The sequence below is a fragment of the Ursus arctos genome, unplaced genomic scaffold (genome assembly GCF_023065955.2).
Source record: "Ursus arctos isolate Adak ecotype North America unplaced genomic scaffold, UrsArc2.0 scaffold_2, whole genome shotgun sequence".
Taxonomy (NCBI): domain Eukaryota; kingdom Metazoa; phylum Chordata; class Mammalia; order Carnivora; family Ursidae; genus Ursus; species Ursus arctos.
Window position 1 is genome coordinate 51,397,583 of NW_026622874.1, and position 20,077 is coordinate 51,417,659.

The following is a 20,077-nucleotide window of genomic DNA, read 5'->3' on the forward strand; positions in this document are numbered from 1 at the left end:
CAAAACAAATCTCTATGGAGGACATTTGACAATAATAAAATATTTCTCCCAGCGGGTGAGCTGGTAGCAATTGTATTGTTGCAATCCAAGCTCACGTTTCAGTAGGTCATTACCATCATAACAAGCCCTTGGACCAACTGGCATGGACATGCAACATTGAGCCCCTGATGGGCACATTATTTCAGACCTTTAACTTCATGGAGAACAAGACAAATACTCCTGGGAAAGGGGGATTATATTTTGAAATTCTTTTCTTTTCTGTTTTGTTTCATAATAAGATGAGGGGGGCAATCAATCTGCTGCTACTTGTTTCATTGTGTTTTTTCCACCCTACCAAGAGGCCCAAGAAGCTAGACTTCCAGATTCGAAAGGGCCCAAAACACTGATTTAAACACTTTGGTATCTATGGGACCGTGGAAATATCCATTCAGTATGTAAACCATCATGGATGAAACAAGAAACTGAAACAGATCTCTTTTCTCTTCCAGTCTAATCACAAACTAAACTTCGCAACAAGCAAAGTGTACCGTAAGTTTTTGCATAGGCCCAAGAGTGAAATATTCTGTCTCCGTTCTCATCTCCACCTCTTACTTATCTAACTCTGCAACTTGGAAAACGTAGGTAAGAGAGGTCATTCTGAGAAATAAATTTTGTTAGAATTTTGTTTCTGTTTTGGTTTTTAGTAGAGAAAAACAGGTATTTGAGCCACGCCTAAATTCATTTTAAAGCACACGGAAGAGTCAAATGAGGATTTTTTTTTTTTAAAGGGGATCATGAGATATACTGCACAAGCTTTTGAGTGGGTATCTCTACTTTCAGATGGGGCATAACCAGAAGATATGCCTTGGGAGTCATCAGATAGAATGTGCCCCCCACCCTCGGCCTGTGACCGGGGAAGGATGGATGGGAAGAAAGGACCAGGCAGTGTGTGGGGAGGGGTTGGGAGAAGTGGTGGTCAAAACAATCCAGGTGCATTTCATTGGCCTTGCAATTAACAACAAGGCTGAATCTTTTTGTCATGGTATTAGAAAAAAAAATACCCTAAGACTCTCACAAAAATTCAGAGCCAATATACGAGAAATTTTTATTTCTTAGGACATTCCTGGCCTATTTGAGTAACATGCAAAGATTTAAAGCATCATTTTCTCATGTTGTCCTCACATTACAATCACCTGGCGATGATATATGTATAAATTTTTTTAAGTAGGCTCCACGCCCAGTGTGGAGCTCTACATGGGGCTTGAACTCACAACCCTGAGCTCAAGACCTGAGCTGAGCTCAAGAGTCAGATGCCCCTGGAGATGATTTTTTTTTTGAACTGTTCAAAAGCCCAGGCCACAACAAACCCCAGTCTTCTGTGGGTGGGATACGAACATCAGGAATCTTGAGCACTCTTCCGGTGATTCTAATCTGTGGCCTAGGCTGGGAACCACTAGCTTAAAGCAAAAAGTTCTATAAACACCAGGTGAAAATAAAAGTGATCCCTTGACACAAACACATACCCATTTGTCAGGAGCTATTCATTGTTTATATACCAAGAAATAAACATGTTAGAATGTCAAAATCCTGTTTCATTTCCTTTTACACCTGAGGCATCTCTGATAAATACGTCAACACCAGCAAAGTTCCTCTGTCATAATTCAGAATTCTAAAAACCAGCAAGAGAAGCCCGACATTCAAGTTCACAAAAGCGTTTGTGTGTGACTTACATATTTTTAAATGAGGACCTCATTGAAAGATCACAGCTTTCCCGTTAGGTTTGTGTCTTGCATTGTGTCAGTTCTGCCCAAGTACTTTGGAAATACGCAAAGTAAAACACCTCGGATCCCATGTTGAGCTGCTGCCACTCAAAGGACATGAACACAAGAGAAGACAACTGAGCGAAGCTGCGAGCTAGGGCATCTTGGTGATTTAGGTAAACTCACACTCCGAAATCCAAGTGCGTTTAGTGGCCTTTGTGTCCCCAGCTTGCGCCAGAGGACCAGCCAGGTCGGAAAGGTGAGAAATACTCTCAAGATGGGCAGAGAAGCCAAGAAAGCACGTATTAGCACCTCGGTGATGGCTCCAGGAGGGTCCGGTGGAAACTCAGCTTGACCCGGAGCAACAAAGGCCGTAACCTCTCCGAGGGAGAAAAGCAAGGGGAGGCCATTTGCTGTCAGCAGTGCTGTTTAACCCGCTGGAATTCGAAGACAGCTCCCCCTCCTCGCGCGCACGGATCTCTATGCTCCGCTGTTGATTTCCCATTCAGGAAATCCGGCCAGCAGCTCTCTCCGCGGCTCCACGGAGCCCGCAGCTCGCCCACGAGCTCCGTGCAAGCACATGATTTAATTGTGGATGGAGGGAAATAATAGGTTATCTCTAGCAGGTTTTAATATGATCTTAAAATAGGGGGAAAGTTTTCTGTTATGACATTGACATAGAGGCGATGATTTTGAGTAATGCAGGATGATGTGGAGATGCTTTAAGATTAAATAAGAGCTATATAAAGGCTTGTCAGAATGAATTCTAATGTGCCATGAGACACTTTGCATACTCTTAAATATGCAAAATGTCTCTTGGCACCCTAGAATTCATTCTGACAAGCCTTTATATAGCTCTTATTTAAACTCCTACTTTATTTTTAGGGAATAGGTACTCAGAGATACTCTTTGAATGGAAACAACAAAGGGCAGTGTTTATTGATTTGGTTCTTTAGTGGGGGGAACAAAAAAGAAACACAATACAAAAGAGCAATCAAAAGTGAAAGTTGTTTAATATTGCTCTACCATCATCCTGAAAGGCATAATCATTTGAGTTACACATCTGAACTGATTGGAGTTACAGAATCATATCTCCTTTTTGCATTTAACAATATATACAATATAAAATAAATACATTTACACAAATGGACATTTGCTGGAGCACACAGTATGGTACACATCACAAAAATATACAATTGATTGCTTTACAGATGTGAAGCCCATCTACAGCTATAGACATGGTTTTATTATTATTATTATTCTTTTTACTACTGGCTATAATGCAACTCCTGGATTATGATAAGCAGTTTAAATTTTTTGTCCTTTTACGATCTTTGCACATAAGACTGCCATAAAATGTTTTCCTAGGCAGGTAAACAGAGACGCTTAAATAATTAAAATACAATCACCAACACCCATTTTCTCTTCTATAAGAAAAATAGCAGTTTTAAATATTTCATATCTTTTATGTTATCATTTAAATGCAAAATAGTGGAATAAATACAACAATCTGATCTGATTGAAACACAAGTGTAACTACAGGTAGTCACACGATCCTATTGCTTTAAATAAGAACAAACCTAAAAGAAGCAAAATAAAAATTTAAATCATACGGCGAAAACATACACTTTTATAACTTTCCAAAACTTCACATTAAGTAAATGGTCTTGCTTGAAACTTGAAAAACCTCACCTTGAGCGAGGTTTAAGATGAGCATTTTACCCTAAAGCCCGTGCAGTTCTTTCAGGTCTACGTTTTAAGTCGTGTTTCTCTGCAATGCCGAGAGTCACTTAAACTGAAAACTAAAATTTGTACTTGATTCTTTTCACGCATCTCCATCTCATGTTTTCAGTTGGTTGGCTCTGAGTTCTGAAGCCCAAGTACTTTAATGTGACACAGTGAAAACAATGTCTATATTGTATATATTTTACTTATATATAGTGTGGTTGAATAGTAGCAACTTAAACCCTGCACAAACTTTCTGGAAAATAATCTTTTTAAATACTTACATATATAAATAATCTTATAGAATCAGCACCTTTTGTTCCCAGGAGTTGTATTTTCTGTTGTTATTTTTAGAGGGATGTGCCAATTTCTGAACTCCTATCACAGCTATAAATTTCAAGTTATTGACCATCTGAATGAATTGCTAATGATGATTTATCTAGAATCACACTACAGTCACTTCTCTACTGAGAAACCACAATCTACGATATAGTCCCATATAGCTAATGATAGATACACAGTATTCCTAGCACTAGGCTGATGAAACATCAACCCAAGGTATTTTGTTTAAAGCACACAAAGTAGCAATAGTTTTGGAAACGTGTCCGCACCAAAAAGTTTTGCAACAACACAGAGCTAGTTAATAACAACATCTGAGAGATGATTGAGTGAAAGCCATATATACAGCATTTAAAAATTAGACTTATCTATATTCTTGAAATAGTCAAAGTTTTATTTCTAAGCTATACATTGGTATTCTATAATAAACCATTAGAGAAATTATTCCTTGTTTTGAAAATATTATTATGATTTTGATGTGTATCTGTTCATAATGAGTACTTGTTTGGAGTTTCAATCTCTTAATTATTATTAGGAAGAACCTTATTACTGGTAAGGAATAGAATATACTACTGTAGTCTCCTGAGGAATTGTACATCCAATATTGTCTCTAATTCTACCCTGTGTCTAAAAGCACACACCACAAGAATCCAAACACCACAAGAAGAACAAGACAACAGTCTTTGAATGCAACATAAAATTCAGAAAAGCACAGCAAACATGAAACATTGAAAAGCTGAACTACATTTCTTTTGTTTGTTAGGATTACAATTTTAATTACATCTGTGTACATAGAATAAGACTGTTCACATAGTACAGGGAGCAGCTACTAACACTGGTCCATTGGTATAGCATTTGATGGAGGTTACTGTTTATTGGTTATTCAGCGACTGTAGATTTCGGGGGCATCTAATTGATTTCTTCATTAGATTACACCTCTAAACAGTCTGGAACCTGACTGACTTTCTTGCTGTGACAATACTGGTTGAAAAGCACATATATTGGCTTAGCTCTTGGTAAAAACTGCAGATTAATTTAAACAAACATTCCTAAATGAATAAACTCATAAGATTCAGTTTTAGAATTTGGTCAGGCATCTGCTGTCTTTGATGATTTTTTTTTTTTTTCAAATTCTGGCATTTGCCTTATTGCCTCTTAAATGAATACTGGCTCACAGCTCCTTCTGAGACAAGGTCTGTAACTCTGCAAACAGGCAGTATCCCATTCCTAACCACCACGGCAGCTAGAAATCATATGGCCAACCGTACCTCCCAGGTAGAGAGGTGCACTCCTGACCATTCTACGGACCTGTACTCCACGGGCAGTGCTTTATACACGTGACTACCCGGAGTCACTGCAGGTGTAATCTAATCCTTTGTGTCAGTGAACATTTAGGTAAACTGGAGCTCATGTTAAGAAATTGATGTTTGGGACCAGACTGGCACACAACATAAATTGCATCCGTGATAATATGCACCTTCCCTTCAACTATTGCTTGAGTAAGTTAAATTCCCATATTAATAAATGGCTGAAAAGTGGTAAAGCTGGTACAAAAAAATCTCCATTTGTAAGAAGAAACAAAACATTTTTAAAAATCTTCCTTCAGGATTCATTTGTCCTTCATTATTGTTCATAATTGTTCAAAGCCAGCACAAAATTGCAGTATTCTTATTTCTCTTTAGTATTGCATGAATGAATAAAGCTTAAACTATTCCCTGAAAAAGTTACATAGTAGCTAAACTAACAAATACCTGGAAGACTTGAAAAAACAATTAAGGAATCAAATGGCTGTAACTGATCTAGATGGAAAAGCAATGATAAGAAGCAGCCGATGCCACGTTGCTTAAGTTGTCTAATTAGAGGCTGCTCCCGTGAAATCTAATACTGCACTCAGTCAATGTGTCTGGGTTGCACTGTACTTTTAGGTACGTCGGTTCTCTCTCTTTGATTCCTTAGTCATTGGGGACGTATGGTTCACAACAAGCTCACTGGTATCCATAGTATGGATCTCCATGCTTTGGCAGGGCTGGCTTCCATCTCTCTTCAGTTAGAGACCTCTTTTAAAAGTTCAGCAGCAGCAGAAGGAAGGAACGAAGGAAGGAAGGAAGGAAGGAAGGAAGGAAGGAAGGAAGGAAAAGGAAAGGCAAGGCAAGGAAGGGGACAACGGCCTTACAACTAGAGATATTTTCAATTTAGGAGAGAGGGGAAGGACAAGAAAAGAGAAGGAGGCGAGTAAGAGGAGGAAGGCAGGGTGGAGGGAAGGAAGGAAATGAAGGAGAAAGGGAACCAGTAATGAAGGAAGCCAAGAAATGAGGGAGAGGATGAATACGGAAGGGAGGAAAAAAAAACAAGGAGGGAGGGAAGGGAGAAGGACGATGAGAAAAGGGAGAAAGAAACTCATCGGGAAGATACGGAGGATCTGAAGCTGCTTCATAGTCTTGCTGCTAAGTGATGAGTGCAGTCCGTGGATTTTGGATGTTGGTAACTAAACTCTAAGTTTCTTCGACATCACTCTGGGGTTTATTTTCCCTTTTTCGGCGTGCAGGACAGGAAGGCCCAGGAAGCTTTTAGTCAGACCTTGGCCTCCAGCATTTCCAAAAAAAGTTTGTGCATGGGGACCTTGCCTTCGAGCTTGACGCTGTAGAAGTGCTGCACGGCCTTGGTGGAGGTCTGCCTCAGGAGCGGCAGCGTCATCAGCATCTTGCCCGCGCGGCGCGGGTCCTCCATGTGCTGGCCCGCCTCGTAATCCTGCAGCGCCTCGTGTAAGACGTCCTGAAGCTTCTGAACGGCCTCCACGTCTTCGATGTGCATGGAGTCTGTGCAACAAGCGAGACACAGAACCGCGTCAATAAGAACCCAAACCCATCTGGGGCAACTTCTCTAAGCTCTAAGCTGTAATTTGCTCTGAGCGTTTTCCATCTCCAAAACCTCTATTTTTTTTTTCTAAATTTCCCTACAGTAGACGATTTCCAATATGGATTTAGAACACGGAAATGACTACGAAAAAATCCATTATTTAAAGGTGCGGGTTTCCTTTTTCCTCCCAAAACGGAGCAACCAGAGAAGACTTCCTTTTAACGGATTACAATCTTGGTTACTTTATTCATGATCTCATTCATGTATTTACTCACCCATTCAGCAATTATCAAAGGTCATCTATTAAAAGTATTATTCTAAGTGCTACAGAGGTAAAATTGTCTAAAATTATGATCTTGCCCTCAAAAAGCCCATATTTCCCAAAAGGGAAAAAAAAAGTAGATGACAAAGGTTTTAAGAACGCAGTATAAATACACTGAATTTAACACTCTGTTCAGGTGTCGACTATACAGAAATCACAATAAACTGCTCTCCTTTCGAGACTTTCAGTGTACTGTTAACAGTTCATTAAAGCATCCTTACACCGTCTGCGTCTACTGAAAAACAAATGAAGTCTTTAGATTAATGAGTTCTGAAATATTTTTCAGATTTGTGAAGGTGAACTTTGCCCTTCAGTGACTCACTTAAAAATCTAATTCAATCAAGCAAGGAAAGGGTTAACAGGGTTGCCACAATTATTCCTTTGAGAAATGTGAGATGTGGGGAAAAAGAAAAGTTACTGCTTGAGCTCTAAAACAGACACTTAATTATATACAAGTTTGAATCATTTAGCACGTTTTATTGATTCTGATGACAGTTTATCTGTTAATTACACATAATGGAGTCTTTGGGGGATTCTTCATGTTTAATAATTCTCGTTCTCTGAGAATGCAGAGCTCTAAGATATATGTAGTTAGCCTAATCTTTCATATAATTCAAATATCAGGTCACAGGCACAAAAAGAGAGAAGAAATGTAATGTAAAATCAAGTGGCTAAACATATGATAAAAAAAAATTATGGCACCATAATTAAAAGGCTGACAGCTACAGCCAGGAACACGTTTAAAAACTTGTTTGTATTTTGTTGCTTTTTTCTCTTACGTTGTGTCATTTTGAAATCGTTTCACCACATTGTTGGTAAACTGACCACTGTTTACATGAGGTGGTTAATGACACGTTTCTCCAAAAGAGTTTTGAGTAACTTGGAATCCAGTGGCTTAGGAGCATTTACAGCTCAAGACTCAACTCCTGCCAGGTTGAGCCAGTGGTGCCCTGGCGTGGAACTCAGGACATTGCCCACCACGTAAGCTAGCCTGTCCCTATGGACTGTTTCTCTCTGGCTCCTTTCGGCATGACGTTCCCATCCACTTCCTATGTGTCTTCTCATAGCAACAAGCCCACATCATTTCCAAAGACATCTAGGGGCTGGCAATGTGAGAGAGGGAAAAACTGTCATGGAAATCACAGTGCACACTGAATTTTTTTTTCCTATTTTTCCTCTGAAATGCTGTCTGAAGGGAAAATAGTGGGCCTGCCTGCACACTAACGGTGAGCGTCCAGGGACACAAAAAACTGACCTTGCACATGAAGGGAGCGAGGTGAGGTGGACTTACCCAACCTGTCCTGGGACTCAAAGCTCGCAAAGCAAAACTGGGGAAAAATGGATGGGGAGAAGAGGAATTGCATCTTTACAGACAATATTAAAACGAAATAACTATTTTCCCACCAGACCAAAAAAAAAAAAAAAAGTCAGAAGTATACCATATATTAAGTACCTGTTGGGGTGAGGCCTCTGATAAGCTCTTTATAAACACTGCCTCATCTCATCTCCCAGCTGCCTGTAAGTCACGTGGCACTGGGAGTGTCAGAGGTGGGCCTAACTCGGGCTTCTTTGTATCAAAATATGCTGCTAGAATGTGTACCAGTGCACGTGGCATTTTCCTTGTTAAAAACCAAAATGAGTTAAAATGAGTCCTTCTTATTCAACCTTCCATTTTCATCAAGAATCTTCTCTACATTTCTAAAGAAGACATTTCCAAATGCATGTAGAACATTCTACTTTGCAAGGGACAGAACTGATCCTTAGAAATGTCTTCTTCAGATTTTTCCAACTCTGTCTACAACTTCCGTCCTTTGGTCCTGGTTCTAAATACTGGAACGGTACAGAATAAATGTCCTTCTTCTCCATGGCAGACCTTTAAACGTGTGAAGCAAGCTGCAGAGTCATCTCAGCCCCCACCCCAAGCCCTGCCTTCCCCACTACTCTTGCCCGGCAGGAGATATATTATAGGATGTCACAGGAAATGAGGCGAGAACAAATAGCAGAGAGATATGCTCACAAACAGCAATTAAGACTTCAAACTATTCTTTAAAGGCTGTGATTTAGCTTGAGAGATTTAAAAATGATTTAATCAAATTACTATGATAATTTAACTTCCCATTTACAGAAAAGATTCTAACTCATTTTAGCTTTACCCATTCTCGGATCTGCTAATACTTTAAATGCAAACTCACTAAATCTGAACTATTTAATTAGACCATGATTCAGCTGGCAGACTGCTGAAGAAAATATTAATCTCCATTAGGGATCCTAGTTCAAGTTCTGGCTCTGTGGCTTTAATCTCTGTTTTGCTCTTTGGGCTACATTTATACATTTATGCTAGGCTCAATAGAACTGGCATTAATTTATGTAATTATTTAGCTTTGGTCATTGGCACTGGTTTCTTTTTAGCTTTATATTTTAAAGGAAATGGTCCCAGTATTTGTGCTAATGAAAACCAGTGAAACTTAATAACGGGAATCATAGGCTTACGAACTAAGTAGACACGGTGAGCCTATGCATTAAAAACACTGGGTGAGTGGTTAAAAACAAAGATGTCTGGGCCCAGACCTATTAATCAGAAAATTTTAGCTCGATCCAAGGCATCCTCCATATTTTTAAAAATCTAGGGGCTTCTACGGCCAAGTCAGGGCTATGAACTACAAAACCAGACTTCCATTCTAAAATAATCCAGATTTCAAAATATAACCAGTGTTCACATGAAGCATGTATTGTCACTCATATATTAAATTTAACACTTACTAATAAAATAGAACCCCTTCATTAAATTCCAATATTTTATTCTGTGAAGTGGGATCCTAAAGGAACACGTCTAGTTCAGATCGTTACTTTGGGAAGACAGCTAAATATCCTCACACCTACAGTTGCAAAATGCAGTGAGACTCAGAGCCATTGCAAAAGAAGATCTTCTTTTAGTATTTTACCTGAAATAAAATACCGCCTTTCTCTATGGGAAAAATTTTAACTATTGTGGGTATAGCTACTCCAGAATGCTCAAATCCTATTTGGGAACCATCTTTAGGACTTGTAGCTCATTCTTGGCAATACTTTCTCAATGGTGTCAAATCTCATTTTGAGGGTGGAACTGAATATTAAAAATAGACAAAGCATATTCAGAGTCAAGTCTAGTACATCATATAAATCAACACTCAGAGGAGCCCAAGTGTTGATTTCTTTAGTGTTTGTAAATTGTCTACATGAATAGGGATAATAACGGGTGAGCCGATGGGACTCTCTGATCACTAAAGGAATGAAGCACAGCATGATGGAAAAGACAGAGAAGTGAGCAAAGGTCTATTTTCTAAAAGATAATTTAATCTCAAAAATTTTATATGCACTATTATAAGGAGTCTAACAGAGTACTCCTCCTGGCCACAATCGGCTGGGTACTGAGGAACATTGGTTGACTGTAATGCAAACTAGCTCTTGACTGACATCAACAGCTGACCGTAAACTTCAAAAAGTGGTGCCAATCATAAACTTTCTAGGATGATGGCAGCGGTGGCAGCAAGATATTTTAATCTTTCCAAATCTGTACATAAAAAACAGAACTAGATGGCCAAACTAAAAACCCACAGACAATACTCGCAAACAAAACCAAGTGACAAGGTATCCCCAAGATACACACAGAGAGAGAGAGAGAGAGAGAGAGCTCTGTCCACTGAGAAGGCCTAGGAAGGATGGCCAAACCAGGAATGCAATAACGAGCAATGAGTAACCTAGCACCCAGCTTATAATTAGACTCCAGGCTTCAGCCAGGAAATATTTAAGATAAGTATGGAACATCTTATACTAGATAGAAAGGACACTATCTATAACTACTAAGTCATTCAGAAAGATTCCAGAAGCCAACCTGAAGAGACTCCAGCTGACCCAAAATGGGACAATTTGAGCTTCCAAAAGGATTATAATTGCAATTGATTGAAATCTACTGAATAGGGGCGCCTGGCTGGCTCAGTTGGTTAAACGTCTGACTCTTGATTTCAGCTCAGGTCATGATTTCAGGGTTGAGATCGAGATCTGTGTTGGGCTCTGAACTGGGCATGGAGCCTGCTTAAGATTCTCTCTCTCCCTCTCCACCGCCCCCTAAACCCCCCCCATTTGAGCTCTCTCTCTCTCTAAAAAAAAAAAAAAAAGAAAGGAAGGAAGGAAGGAAGAAAGGAAGGAAGGGAGGGAAAAAGGAAGGAAAGAAGGGAGGGAGGGGGGAGGAAGGAAGGGAGGGAGGGAGGGAGGGAGGGAGGAAGGGAGGAAGAAATCCACTAAGTACGTTTAAATAAATTTGATTATAATGACATTTTAAAAAGACAGGAGGAAAAAATAAAGAATTCATCAATTCTTTATTTTGAAAACTGGCAAATGACGGGAAAGAATCAAGCTCCTATATAAACTGCATCATCAGTCATCAATAAGAGATGAGAGAAAGCATCACTTTATGTAAGGATCCCAATGGTTGAATGTAAAAAATAGATGAAGAAGATCATCGTTTTGAAACCCCCAGTGATGCACGGATTTAGGTAATGAGCACCGATAGCTGCTCACAGACCACAGAGACAGCTGGACATCGTGTGCCTCCCAATGAACAGCACACCACCTCTAGGTGTCACAGGGATTGAACCTGAGTCTGATTAAGTCTCTGGATCCAGTTATCAATTTGCACAAAATGCAAAGGGCAGAGAAACATGATGAGCTGCACCCGAAGTATGCAATCTGTAAGGTCCAGACTGTGGGAAACTCTGAAGGTCAAATGCCCTGGCTTCTTCAACAGAGAAACTGTAAGAAAATGAAAATGAAAGATGAAGTTTTAGATTAAAGGAGAGTTAAAAACTCCATTAAAAAAATTTTTTTTTTTTGGAAATGGGCAAGACTAAACAATCCTATCTGAGGATACACATTTATAGTGATAAAGCCATAATGAAACATAAGGAAGTGATAAAAACCACAACAGAATAGTGGTTACTTTTGTGGGAAAGGAAGCGGGGGTGATACTAGGACAAGACGCACGGAGGGGTTTCTGGGATAGCTCACAAATTTTTATTTCCCATCCTTGATCATATTGCCATTGTGACAGACTGCAAAATGGCCCCCAAGATATCCAGGTAGTCCATCCCTGGAACCTGAATGTTACCTTATACGGCAAAGCACACTTTGCAGCTGTGAGTAAGGATCTGCCATGGGAGATTATCCTAGATTATCCGGGAGGGTCTTCAATGAAGTCAAAAGTATCCTTATGAGAGAGAGGCAAAGGAAGAAGAAGGCAATGTACGGTGTTACGCTGCTGTGTTTGAAGATGGACGAAGGGGCCATAACTCAAGCAATGCAAGGAATGTCACTCCAGCAGCTGGAAGATCACTGCCCTGTCTTTGTCTAGTCTTTAACCTTGTGAAAATGCTTATGGACTTCTGACCTCCAGAACAGTAAGAGAATAAATGTGTGTTGTTCGAAGTCACCAAGTTGCGGCCACTTGTTAGAGCAGCCGTAGAAAACGAATACACTCATTAAGTTACACATCCCGTTTGGGTGTGTTTTTCTTTTAAATCTGTGCTGGGCTCATATCAAAATGGTGACAGAGAGAGATGGAGAGCGGGGCCGTGAGCAACTTCTGATGGGATGGTCCCTTCTAGAACGTAGTGAGTTCAGCAGAATTCCAAACAAGTCAGTAGAAACACTTGGCAAAAATGTCAAGGAAGCTATTCACATGCCAACTAGGAGGTTGGCTCGAAAGGCTTTTTAGGTCTTTCCTAATGCAGGAAAGTTATAATTCTCATGTTGGAAATAGTAATAACAATTCTTATTATGTGCTGATTTCGTAGCTTTCCGTGGAGACACACACATTTTGGGATGGGGAGACTGTTTTCCTCATTTCTGGCTCTGGCTATCAAGCCAGACTTCAACATTTATTGAAGCTCCACAAATCATTCCTGTACTATATTTATATATTAATATATTACTATATTCCTACCCACATTGCATTGGGTGTTGAGCCACAGATCCTCCTGGCTTCCCTCTCATAAACCCCAAATTACTGTTACGATTATTGTTTACCTTGCATAATCGGAATTCCCTGCTAAGTCTCTTATTTCTCTACAAGTACTCAAGGCCTTTCTCTCCCTCCAATATCTACCACTTATCTGGAAGCTTTCTAATTCCTACTAGAAGTGATAAAGGCAAATATACTCAGTACGTGAATGTTGACTGAGCCTGGGTGGCTCAGTCAGTTCAGTGTCCGACTCTTGATTTTGGCTCAGGTCATGAGCTCAGGGTCCTGAGATCGAGCCCCAAACCCCCACCCCAATCAGGTTCCCTGCTCAGTAGGGAGTCTGCTTCCTCCTTCTTCCTCTCTCTCTCCCTGCTCATGTCTCTCTCTCTCTCTCTCAAATAAATGAATAAGTAAATCTTAAAAAAATAAGTGAATGTTGATAGCAACTTGGGTGGTAAATATTTCAATCTTTCACAATATCATAACAGATCATAAATGATCTGTACCATGCTAATGACCTTTTACTAAGGGATTAGTCACTATCTTAAGATCTGTAATGAAAATAATGTTATATTATGTCATTCCCTAGAAGTAAAGCAATTGCAGAGTATTTATGTACTTATTACCCAGTTGGAAGCACAGAGACACTTGCAGCAAATATTTCTTACACTATGTCAAGGCATAGTGATCATTGAACATATTATGAAACATCTGAAAACCTAACTTTACTTTTTACATAAAAATTTGAGATATCATATTATGTATGAAATTAAAGGGTTACATAAAATAAAACTACCCATTCAACTCAATTATATCATCTTAAGCAAAATTAAAATAACCCAAACAGTGATGGCAGATTTGAGCAAAAGCCAAAGAAAAGTAGACTAGGCAATGGAAAATCATAATTTTGACTTCCCAGAGAGAATTAATTATGGTTTGGTCTGGGTAAAAGTTAACTATAAGTATCCACCTGTCACAAAAGACCTACCCATACTTATTTCTTATTAAAACCTATAAAGGTAGTAAACATTTTTGTCTCCAAATCTTCCTTGTCACTTTCAAGAGTGGTTTTATACTACCGTAACTCCAAGAAGACAGCAAGACAAAGTGAGTGCAAAATTCAAGCTAAGTTAAAAGCACTAATTTCGGTTAGCAGATATAAAATTGCATTGGCTAGTCTTCTGTGTTGATCCATTTAAAGACGTGCTAGCTACTTATTTGTGGAATAGAAATAGCTTATTGATAGCAAGGGATAGAGGGCCCAACCCTCTGCCTCACAGTGGCTACACATCTTTACCAGCTTGCTTCAGTTACCTGCAAAAATGCTATTGGACATGTCTACCTCACAGGCATGTTGTGGAAATCAAATGAGATTCCCCAGCAAAAGCTAAAAAAAAAAAAGAGAAAATGTCCACAGAAAGATCCTTAAAAAAGGATAATCGCTTGATCAATATCTAAAACTACATCTAGAATATCAAATCAGCAAATTTAGTCAAAATTTCAATAAAATAGTGTTTGAGGGCCCAAGACATACAAAGGGACTGAAGATGTTTTTCACTTTTACATTAATTGTTCAGATCCCTGAAGATGTTAATATTTCTATATTACAAATTCAGCATAAAGGCACACATAACCACACACAAAATATATGACCAAACTCAATGCCCTCACTTAAAAGTCACTGACATAAACATTTTAGGCCATTTAGGAGATATGAGACATTATGTAATTCACCTGCCTCATCTTACAGACAAGAAAACAGTTATGTGATTAAAACATGCATTCTTAAAGGAATTGAAATTTGGAATTGGAAAGTAGGACAAATCTCTTTTTAGGTAAAATGCATATCTGTACAGTACACAAACAGATACATAATATATTCATGATATTAATATTTCATTGGGGACTTCCTAAGGAAAAATATCTAAAAAGGCTACCCCAAGGGAGTGATAATGAAAAAAGACTGAAAAACACGAGGCCAAACTTATATGACTAAGATGACCCTCATTCCAGTCTCCTACAGTAATCTTAAACTTTCTATCCCTTGAAATTATATCACAATTCTGCACATCAAACATATGTTCTCAAGAACAAAACACGGTCAAGATGTGATTATAATTACTTATGATTTGAAACAGATGACCAAAATATTACTCTTTATATCAACAGATGCTATTATTCTAGAAGTCTGCTGTAGAAATAAAAAGAAAAGTCAGCATTGGGTGCCTGGGTGGCTCAGTTGGGTAAGCAACTGCCTTCAGCTCAGGTCATGATCCTGGAGTCCCAGGATCAAGCCTCACATCGGGCTCCCCCCTCAGCAGGGAGTCCGCTTCTCCCTCTGACCCTCTCCTCTCTCATGCTCTTTCTCGCTCTCTCTCTCTCTCAAATAAATAAATAAAATCGTAAAAAAAAAAAAAGTCAGTTAAGCCATAGATTCTGTTTATTCTTGAAAAGGCTCCAGGTTGGGGGCAGGTCTGGTGACATCACTTGGGATGAGTGGCAGCTGTGAAGCTTGAGGGCCTTGTGTGCAAAAGAGAATGACCACACTCAAAGTAATTCTTACTCGTAAGCTGCTTTAGTCTTCCACTATGTGAAAATGAGTATATTTCCTTGCAGCCAGTGATAATAGCTTCACACAAGTTCTTAAACATAATCAATAGAACCAAACTGAGACAATAGAATCACATGAAATAATCTTACTCAAAATGCATGTAGTAATATTTCACTAAATTTTCCCATAAAGACATAAAATTAATTACAGAATCATAAAACTCCCGAAATGGAAGGAATTCTAGAGACGAGTCTAACTTCTTGGTGTACGGATGAGATAACTGGGGCCTAACAATTATAATGTTAACATTGTGACTTAGATTTTCCTTCTTAAATTCGATTGCACAGGGCTATATCACAGAGGCAGTAATTGCCTAAGAGATAGTTGGTGCTCAAAAGAAAGAAAGTATAGGGGCGCCTGGGTGGCTCAGTCGTTAAGCGTCTGCCTTCAGCTCAGGGCGTGATCTGGTCTTTATGGGATCGAGCCCCATATCAGGCTCCTCCACTGGAAGCCTGCTTCTTCCTCTCCCACTCCCCCTGCTTGTGTTCCTTCTCTCGCTGGCTGTCTCTCTCTGTCAAATGAATGAATAAAATCTTTAAAAAAAAAAAAAAAAGAAAGAAAGTATATAGTTTACGTAAGCCTGTGAGTTTATCTTCAAAAATAATTGGGACAGTTATTTAGGGTTTCCAAATATTTGAATGTGAGAATGACAGTATTAGTTCATAATATATTGGGGTTTTTTTGCCCATATCCTTCAAGATAGGGAAAGTACTTCCAATGGTGTTCCCGGTCCTGTAAGGATTCCTGAATTCACATATGCCAGAAGCAGAGCTACAAAAAGATATGACAGCTATTATCAAGAAGATAATTCCCTGTTTCCTGAGTACATGCACAATATTTGTAATTGTTGAATAAAGACAGATGTTTAAAATAAGCTGAAATTTAGATTAATGAGACAGTGGTTGTTAACATCCACAGCCATATAGGGAATGCTAAGATATCTATAAAAATAACACTAAAATCGAATTTTTTTTTGTACAAAAACTCACTTATGTTCATCTAAAATTTCTAAATACTGAAAGAAAAACTGTGGGCTTTTTAGAGTATCCATGAAAACATTTTTCATACTGATGCATTTTTGAGTAGTTTAAAAATCACTGGATCTAAGCAAGAATGAATCTACTACTTTATTACTGTCATCCAAGTAATGGTCAAAAGATGGAATAAAATAGCGCTATATTGACAGTTTGGGAAAAAAAAAAAGATTTTCTGAGTAGTTTATCCCATGTTAAAATGGTGGGGTTTGGGGTTAGATGCATGAGAGAAGGGTCATATTTATACAGCACAAGAGAGGTGGCACAATTTAGATATCAATATAATCCACAATCTTTTCTCCTTTATTATGGACTCTGATTCAATTAATTTTTCTTGGTATTGAGAACCTAAAAAAAAAGTTACAAGCACTTGCAGAATAACTGTGACACAGAGAAATTTCCTGAAAGAAATTAATGTTACTCACTACCAGCATAAGAGAAAAAAGAGAGGGCCTGTTAACCATTTCTGGCTTTAAACAAGAAAAGCAAACTAACGAGTTCTTTAAAGACTTTCTCATCACCAGTCATTGCTCTTACGTAGGTCCCTTGCTCCTTCTAACAGCAGGTTCTGTGGGATTCGACTATTTCCATATCAAAACACTAAGGATTATACTTCTAAACAACAGACAGAAATGTTGCTACTGATTAATTCAGGTACTCTCAATTACAATCCACAGCCATAAAGTACGCATCTAACAGCTAAAATTATAAGATTTTAGCAATCGTGGTCAAGTTTTAGCATTGCTCAGCATTCACAATTAGTTAATAATTTAAAAAGCATTACGTAATATAAAAAATATAAAACATGCTTGCTGGATTTTGAACATAATTGACCAAGTAGGTGTTTTCAATTAGATTCACTATATGACTACCACACAGAAATTCTTCCCAAAACTACTGCTACAGAATTTTTCATCTGATGATGAGAGATGCTATAATGCGAAGTCCATGCAAACTAATAAATTCTTGGAAAATGTCTCTTCCATCTCCCACTTTGGTCTTCTAAGAGAGCCAGACAAGGGGTGTCTGAGATGTCTGCATCAACAGTGCCACTTGTCATAAAGAATCCTATGTTACAGTTTCACAGGGGAGGAGGAAAAGGGAGGTGAACGGTGTGGTCAGCAATTAAAAGTATGCAATGCTAAACTTCATTATGAAGACAAATAGGAAAGTACAACTTCATTGTTGAAAACAATTTCCCTCCTATCAGTCCAAGGATGCATGCATCAATATTGTGGATGAACTGTTAATTACAAAATCAATTAAAAATTATTTCTAAAAACAGTCACGCATCCCCAGCTCTCATGGGGGCAATTTGGGCAGAAGGGTCTCATCTCACTAGGACTGCGCCAAATCACAAAGTCGTCATCCACAAGTAAGCAAAAGCAATCTGGGTTTTCATTTTTCAGCGCGGCTGAGCCCAGCCTGAGATTGATCGTCACATATGGCCCCAGAAAACAAACTGTCAATACCTTGAATGCTGCAGAATTTGAACAAATAGCCGTCCGCCCATTCAAGCCACTCATTGCATCCCATTTAACAGATTTTATTGACAGTTTCCTTCTTGTAATTAAAGGGAAAACTACTGGCCAGCAACCAAGATAAAGTTCAAAGATAGGGTCAAAACAAAAGCAGATGGAGGGGCACGGTGTGACTGTCAATGGTACATAGCATCAGAGCGCGTTATTGACACGCAGGTATCTAAAGATCAGCCCGTCATTGAGGAGGGATCTATCCTGAACTATATGCAAATGCTGAAAGAGACTTAAGACCACAATAAAGCATTAGGAGAGGCACAAAGGGAAAAACAACAAAGCAGCAATGATTTTTACTTATCAGAGTTGCTATTTTAGTACATTTCAGTTCAAATTTAAGACTGTTTATACCCATCATTCTTAACCCTTACTGCATAGGTGGTAACTTTCAGAGAAATACTCCAGTAGAAGTTGCCTTCTACAGAATTCCAGAATTCAAGAAAACAAGAGTATTCTTTGATAACCAAAATGAAAACTGTATGTATGTTTTTCCAATTGCAAAAATGTGCATTTATGGGGGGGGGGAGGGAATGCTTTCTGCATACCCACGGCACATACTTATTTTCACTTGTGCCTACAAGACAATGGATATAATTTTGTCCTGAGAGCATCCATTTACACTACAAGTTAGGAAATGCACAGGCTGGTAAAAGTTTCATTGTTTCAATAAGTAAATACAATAAAAATAATTCCAGTGGACTTTTCCTATTTCTAACTTTTCACTAGAAAGCTGTAATGACTATAATTGTGCTGCCTCATACAGAATTTACAACCGGTTTAGCAAATCCCTGAAGAAGAAGTTGAGGGAAGGGTAAAAACTGAAATATTAAAAAGTGTAACAATGACTATATCAATAAGCCAACCTGAATTAGCAAGAGCTATCGCTTTGAGGGTGACAAATTCTTCTTTCTCCAGCTTCATGCTCTTGTATTTCTTTACCAGCTGCAGGATAGCATTATTTAGGTCAAGGAGGCCTGCTAATTTGGACTGGTCTTCATCCATTATATAATCATCTGCATAGACAAGTTCATCCTCAAACGAAAGAGATCGGTACACGACGCCAAGGATCAAAATTTCCATCCAAGCACTCTGCAGAAGGCTCATCTGGTCCGCCAGGGACAGCGTGGAGAAGCCTGCACGGGAAGATGGGCAGATCAAGTTACTTTAAAGCCATAATTTCATAATGCAACATTAGTTTCATATGGGAGTCGGTTTCTGCATCAGTGCTCAAAATTATGCTGAGCTTTGATTAGATGCTCTTAAATTTTCCCCTGATCATTCTACGAATGGCAAAGTAAAAGTCACAAACCAGTTCAACAAACCAGTTCAACTTGTTGGTGTTTATTATAGGGTTTAGAGACACATTTGAGATGCATATAACAGAAAAGTAGGTTTGTTTCTTTCATTTCCAAAGAAAATAATATGTAGTCTTTAAATATAATCGATTTTTGGCTACAATTTTTATAAATGTCTTTTGGGAAGTCAGATTTATATCCACTTCATCTCTAAAAACTACTATTGATAAACAACATAGAAGTTAAAAAAAAAAAAAGAGCTCCCAAATAAAGAAAAACAAACAGTTTAGGCTCACACTGTAGAGTGCAATTTGGAAACATTTCTCTGTAATAGTCAGATGCTCAGTGAATAATGAGTATTCATACACCCAAGAGAACCTTCTGAACTTGATCTTTTCCACTCACTGATATATGACATGAATTCCTCTTAAAATGGTGTTTATTGGTATAAAAGAGAGTAGAATACTTAGCAGCTTGGCCTCTTCAACAAATCTAAAAGCCACAGTTTATTCTTCTTATTAAAATCCAATTATTTAAAAAGATAAATATGGCGGCAATGGAGTTCCATGGATAGGATATGGGCAGAACCAGATCCTCTCAGTTTAAATACTGTCCCCACTGAGCTA

At 38.6% G+C, this 20,077-nt stretch overlaps 1 protein-coding gene across 5 annotated transcripts in view; it reads right to left on the bottom strand.

Annotated features, from left to right (window-relative positions):
* Positions 1 to 2,733: 2,733 nt before the first annotated feature.
* ESRRG (estrogen related receptor gamma) overlaps positions 2,734 to 20,077 on the bottom strand; it is a 605,699-nt gene continuing 588,355 nt past the window's right edge. For all 5 annotated transcript variants that reach the window (XM_057315051.1, XM_057315052.1, XM_057315053.1 and 2 more), the window contains 2 exons: positions 19,020 to 19,289; positions 2,734 to 6,619 (listed from right to left, as the gene is read on the bottom strand). In XM_057315051.1, the coding sequence (XP_057171034.1) occupies positions 6,375 to 6,619; positions 19,020 to 19,289 (515 nt within the window). In that variant the 3' untranslated portion in view covers positions 2,734 to 6,374. The remainder of the gene's footprint in view (positions 6,620 to 19,019; positions 19,290 to 20,077) is intronic.